This window comes from Sesamum indicum, linkage group LG13, assembly GCF_000512975.1.
Source record: "Sesamum indicum cultivar Zhongzhi No. 13 linkage group LG13, S_indicum_v1.0, whole genome shotgun sequence".
Lineage (NCBI taxonomy): Eukaryota > Viridiplantae > Streptophyta > Magnoliopsida > Lamiales > Pedaliaceae > Sesamum > Sesamum indicum.
This window is the reverse complement of record NC_026157.1, coordinates 3,089,456-3,095,305: the sequence shown is the minus strand read 5'-3', so window position 1 is coordinate 3,095,305 and position 5,850 is coordinate 3,089,456. Positions and strand designations below refer to the sequence as shown.

General features: G+C 36.6%; 3 protein-coding genes across 4 annotated transcripts in view; 2 read left to right on the top strand and 1 right to left on the bottom strand.

Moving 5' to 3' along the window:
• Positions 1-2,257, top strand: part of LOC105176227 (aspartokinase 2, chloroplastic) — a 6,833-nt gene extending 4,576 nt beyond the window's left edge. For both annotated transcript variants that reach the window (XM_011098957.2, XM_011098956.2), the window contains exons 12-13: positions 124-240; positions 1,826-2,257. In XM_011098957.2, the coding sequence (XP_011097259.1) occupies positions 124-240; positions 1,826-2,005 (297 nt within the window). In that variant the 3' untranslated portion in view covers positions 2,006-2,257. The remainder of the gene's footprint in view (positions 1-123; positions 241-1,825) is intronic.
• LOC105176225 (coiled-coil domain-containing protein 86) lies at positions 2,933-3,997 on the top strand. The gene has a single exon (XM_011098955.2). The coding sequence runs from the start codon at positions 2,979-2,981 to the stop codon at positions 3,594-3,596; it is 618 nt and encodes a 205-aa protein (XP_011097257.1). The 5' UTR covers positions 2,933-2,978; the 3' UTR covers positions 3,597-3,997.
• Positions 4,322-5,850, bottom strand: part of LOC105176224 (RING finger protein 10) — a 5,246-nt gene continuing 3,717 nt past the window's right edge. Inside the window, exons 7-9 of the mRNA XM_011098954.2 lie at positions 5,723-5,828; positions 5,040-5,216; positions 4,322-4,888 (exon numbers count right to left, since the gene is read on the bottom strand). Coding sequence (XP_011097256.1) covers positions 4,737-4,888; positions 5,040-5,216; positions 5,723-5,828 — 435 coding nt within the window. The 3' untranslated portion in view covers positions 4,322-4,736. The remainder of the gene's footprint in view (positions 4,889-5,039; positions 5,217-5,722; positions 5,829-5,850) is intronic.

Here is a 5,850-nt window from a genome sequence, read left to right as displayed (position 1 = left end):
ACCTGTTGTTTTTAAATTTGCTTCAACTTTTTTTAGCTTGGGTCGCATGCTTTAATTTTTGCTCTGCTTTGGTTTTTCCTTTTTCCAATATGAGCTTTTACCTTGTTTATCACTCTTGTTCAGGAACTAGATCATGTGGTGGAAGAACTAGAAAAAATTGCTGTCGTAAATCTTCTCCAGCACAGATCGATCATCTCTCTCATTGGAAATGTGCAGAGGTCCTCACTGATACTTGAAAAGGTGATGCCTTAATTCTAGTTTCCTCTCCAGAATGCCTGCCGCACTTTTCTTCCCCTCTTTAGGATAATTACATATTCGTGCCTGAAGTCCAGCGTTTTTTCATAAAGTGACATTCTGGTTTTACAACTACACTACGTTAATGTGTGTCTCGATTTCTTGATGTCTTGATTTCGATGTCATTATTGATAAATATAATTAAGAAAACCACTGGTTTACTATCAGTTTTCAGGGATTTGATATAACAACTGTGATCATGGTTTTGTTCCAATTCTTATTTGTGTAGTTCAAACATATAATAGTATATCATTTTAAATTCAGTACAAGAATAATGATGTAAACGGGTTTAACAAATTAATAAAAGTAGATACTTGTGTTTAATTTGTATTCTAGAAAAAGAGGGTACACTTGGACCCCCCTCTAAAAATACAAAATTACACTTGCCCCCAAACAAATTTCAAAAATTACACTTATACCCCTCCGAAATTCTTCGCTTATAACTAACCCCATTTGATTATGGTTTGGAAGGAAAATGTTGCCATCAACAAAAGAATTACTTAAAATTTTCAATTTTTTCCCTCATTCAGCATTTCCTTAGTGATATTTTATACTTATACAAAAAAGATGTAATTATAATAAAATCATATTCCGAAGTTATAGCTATTGCATACAAAGCCGTAGTTGATGAATAAAAAACTAGCCATCTTTTGGTATTTTTTTTACTTCCTATATAGGGATAATGTTAATAGCATTGATGCATCTATATTTTGAAAATGTCTTGTTCAAGTGCTTCATCTAGTGCTTTAAGAAATAGACGTAACAATAGTGTTAACTTCACCCTTATATAGGATGTAAAAAGTACAAAAAATGACTAGTTTTTTTTACTCATCAATGGTTACTTTTTATCCCATGACTAGAATTCATGAATAATATTTTATTACAATTACACAATTTGGTTTTATATATATTACATGTACCCCGGTTTACTAGAGGAATATTGCATAAGGGGTAAAATTAGAATTTTATATACATTTTTTTGTTGACGTCAACATTTTTCGTCCAAACCATAATAGAAGGGGATTAGTTGCAAATGGAGATTGATCACAGGGGGTGTAGTATAATATTGAAACTTTTTTGGGGGAAGTGTAATTTTGCATTTTAGATACTTTGAAATATATAGAACATTATGTAATAATGAACTGACTAGAACCTCAAAAAACCCAAAAATTGACACAAGAAACAACCAAAATAAAAGAAGTTGAAGAAGTAATGTGAATTTTCCCTTGAGCTTGATGATTCGTTTTGACATCCCCTCAAAATACTCTGGTTACTTACTCTATATCTCCCGTTTTTGCTTCCTTACATGTCCAATACACATGAACCGTGTGCGTCAACCTCATATGATTCCTGCATATAACTACTAGAACAGGACTATACTTTTCATCCATCAGGAGGCTCTACTTTACAATTACATTTTAAAGTGGTAGAGTTGGGGGCTAAGCCCTCAAGTTCATAGCGTGTTAAAAGATTGTCGTCGTCGTCTGGTTTTTCCTCAATCCTGTTTGTAATTCATCATAATTATCGGCAGGCTTTCCATGTACTTCGGACGAATGGTGTAAATGTTCAGATGATCTCTCAAGGTGCTTCGAAAGTGAACATATCACTGATAGTAAATGACAGCGAAGCAGAACAGTGTGTTAGAGCTCTTCACTCTGCCTTCTTCGAGAGCGATCTATCGGAACTAGTATCTGGAAATGGTTCAGTATGAAGAACACTTAAGTGTTAAGACGGATGCTAAGAGATATCTCCAAAAACACTGACGGCATGATATGATTACTATCCAACTTAAATAAGATTCTTGGTAGTTGAATTTTTTGTTCTCCTCCTTCCATTTAGATAGATTGAATTGCAGCAGTACTTGAGCACTTGTTAGCTAATTGCATTGTAACCTGCCTTCTCTGCCATTATTCTGTACAACAATACACAATTTATAAGAAGATTTGTTCCTTTTAACATTCAAGTGTTGTGACACTACGGAATTTGTTTGTTGCCTGGTTCGGTGTTGGGAATACACCAATCACTCAATCACATTGTCACTTAATACTTGTAACAACTAATTTTCTCCATATCAAATGAATGACTCATGGAGAAACACATAGTTAGTTCATACTATTTCATTCAAAAATCTCACAACAAACCCAGAGATGACAGTGAAAACTTCTCAACTTCACTCCCATGACTTCGCCTAGAATATTATTTTTCTGAAACCATAGATGCCGTATATTATAAAAGAAAAAAATCAAATTTGCAATAAAGGGATTAGGGTTCTTATTTTACCTTTATGTACTTGTTTTGATTTTCCTAAGCAAATCAATGGTTCAAATGATAAGAACAACAGTCATATTTTAATTTTTTTAAAAAGATTAATTGTCTGTAAGAAGAAAAGTAGTTAAATATCTTATAATTAGAGAAATATCTTTTCAAAATGTGATCATTAGAAAAATTAAGAAATATAGGATAAAATTAAAATAATAAAATTTTGATTCTTTTCTTTATATATATATATATTATTATTATCAAGATCAATTAAGTTAACTTTTTGGGTTGGGCCGATTGGGTTCGGAGCAGTCCAACGGGCTTGTTATACACCTCTAGCAGAGTCCAGACCATCCCTTCTTAACCCCCCTCTTCCTCCCAAAACCTAGATACAACTCCAGGTTTTATTTTCTATCGATACAACAATGGCTTGCACGATCGATTTCCGGCGGCTAGACGAGGGATTCGGCGGGAAGACCTTCAAGCGCAAGAGATCGGAACAAGAAGCCGACAAGCTGCACCTTCTGAATCCTTCTTCCGAGGTGCCTCCTCAGCATGACTCGATGGACGTGGATACAGGTGATCGCCCCTCGGCGAAGCGGCAAGCCGTTCAGTCCTCCGACGACCCCAACAAACCATCTTTCGGTAAGCCGACGTACGACGGTGTAATCGCAGGAAAAGTTTCTGGGAGGAAGTGGAAAGAGGTTCGGACACATCGGGCATCGGCAGTGCAGGTGAGCAAGAAAAGAACGACGGTAGAGCAGCGGATGAAAGAAAAGGAGATAAAGAAGGCGTACAGAGAGAGGATGAACGAGCTGAAGGAGGAGATCCGTCAGAACAAGCAGGAGAAGCGGAGACGGCGTGAGGAGAGGGAGAAGAAGAAGCAGGAGAATACTCTAAGGTCAGGGACTAAGCTTCAGAAGATTACAAATCCGAATACACTTAAGAAGATTGCTAAATCCAAGCAGCGGAAGCTTCTCAAGGTTGTTCCTGATGATGTTGTTAACAGAAATACTCATTCCAACAACAATAAGAAGAAATAAGTAATTTGCAGTTGACAATTTTCTCAATTTTGTTTATGATGTTCTATGCAAACAAAATTAGTGAATTTATTATAGTGCTGTTTCAATTAAAATGTCATCTTGCTTTGTTTTGTATTTTGTTTGAGTGTTGGTGGTTGTGGTTAGAAGGTTAATAGAAAACTGCAGTAGTATTGGCTGGTCTTGGTCACTTTGATTCAAAGATTGCCGTTTCTAGGGCACTGCATTGCTTTCTGAGTTGTATTGCGAGTTTCTTGATGTATGTATTGGCCTCATAGGGAGATGTAGATGGCTGAGATAGGGGACATTACTATGGCTGCCTGTGATTGCCATAGATAGCATTTCGTCTCTGTTGACAGTACCCAGGGGTGTTCTGCTCTTAAACATACAAATCTTTGGCCTGATGGAGCGGAAATAATTCGACAAGCAAGCATGGCCAATACAATCATGTGCTCTATTACAACCTAGTGGCAGTGCGGTGCTAATACAATGGTGTAGTAAATCTTAAGCTGAATCAATAAAGCATGTGCTACCAATCTACAATTTAATTATGAAAAGTGATTTTTAATAACTTTTGTAGTTGTGTGTAAACCTTCAAATTAGTTCAAATACAAATATAGCACTTCTGCAGAAATATAGCAATGAATTCATCGTTGAATTCCAACCAACTGTTGTGATCACGCAATAAAAAGACGTTATTGAGGATTATAAAGTAATAATAGATGGTCTAGCTTTCAATATCCTATAATCTTTGTTTATTTCTATTCTTGGATGCTTACTAATAGGACCTCTCAGCACCATGAACAAGCATCCCTTCATTTACAATTGTGTGCCTGTGGAACATCTATTCGTCTTTCCTCTTTCTTTTCATTCTTCTGGAGCTTTGGATTGTGCGCAATCTTGCAGTTAGAACTTACAAAACCCGCTCGCAGAAACTCTTCAGCCGCTCATAATTTTAATAGTGCAAAACTATCTTGAGTTAAATACCAGTACCAAATTATTGATCAGAAAAAAAGGGCAATACGAAACCCCCACCAGCCATCTGATCGTATCACAACTCCGAAACAAAAGTCCTAACCAGTACAAGCATGTTAATAATATATCAAACTCTTTGTTTTGTCAGGAAAAATATACACAAGTTCTTCAATAACGGCGTCCACCAGCAGTCGAGAGGAGAACTCGGCTTGGCTTTTTCCCCTTCTTCCCTACTTCATTCACCTTAGGTGTATGCTGGACTTCCACATGTTTTGCTCTAGATGTTATGTTGGCAAATGAGGCACCAGCGTTTCTCCACCCTAGGGGGCACGAAACCATAAGAAACCTCAGTCCACTTCAGAAGGAAATCAGAAACTTCATCGAAACTACAAACTATTTACACATTTATAAATATAAGCTAATAAGAATGTCTAAAACCCATCCATAAAGATTGGTGTATTAAGCGTATACCAATTGCACTAGAAGACTCCTGAGGCAGATCAATCTTCGGGGGAGCTTGAATTTCGTCGGTCTTCAGAGCAGGTGAATCATGTGCAGCAGCAAAACCAAGCTTTGCAACACTTGAAAATGATAGCCTTTCCCCAACGGTGGGAAGGCTAGATGATGCCACAGCAGGACTTCCCAAAGCTTCAGCAGACAAATAACAAGGAGCTCTTAAGTGTGATGACAAATCAAACCCAATGATGGTGTTCACACGCAAGAAAGAGGTGAAGTAACACAAAAAGTTGGTATCGTGCAACTCAAATGAAGCACCTTATCACCATCATCCTTATTTACAAACTAGAACTGCTCATATGCACCAAATATGTCTGGCTATATTTTTAGACGAGAACATAGATCAGCTTAAATAAAGACATTAACTATAACCAGCTAATTTACCACCCAATAATAAGATATAACAGAACGCCTGCTACAAATAAAAGATTACAATAGTGCCATTTGATTAAAATGGTTAAACAAAAGAGTACCAACAGAGTCGGTATTCTTTATCAGCCAATACTAACAAATTAAACTAAACACCCAGAGTACTGAATCTTAAAGGCCATCTATTAATATCATTAGGGTAGCACAATGTTCAAATCTAAAAATATATGACAAGATCTTTGCTCATATGTTCGTCAACAAAAGATCACCTTCAAAGTCATCCATAGAAAAGCTGGGGGGAACATCACACGAGTAATACTGCACAGGAACAAGCTGATTGCATGCAGCTTCAGCCTTAATTTTATCCTTGAGTTCCTATATACAGGAATAGCAAGTT

Excerpts from the sequence above, each read along its gene's own strand:
- LOC105176225 (XM_011098955.2), top strand. The coding sequence starts at position 2,979 with ATGGCTTGCACGATCGATTTCCGGCGGCTAGACGAGGGATTCGGCGGG.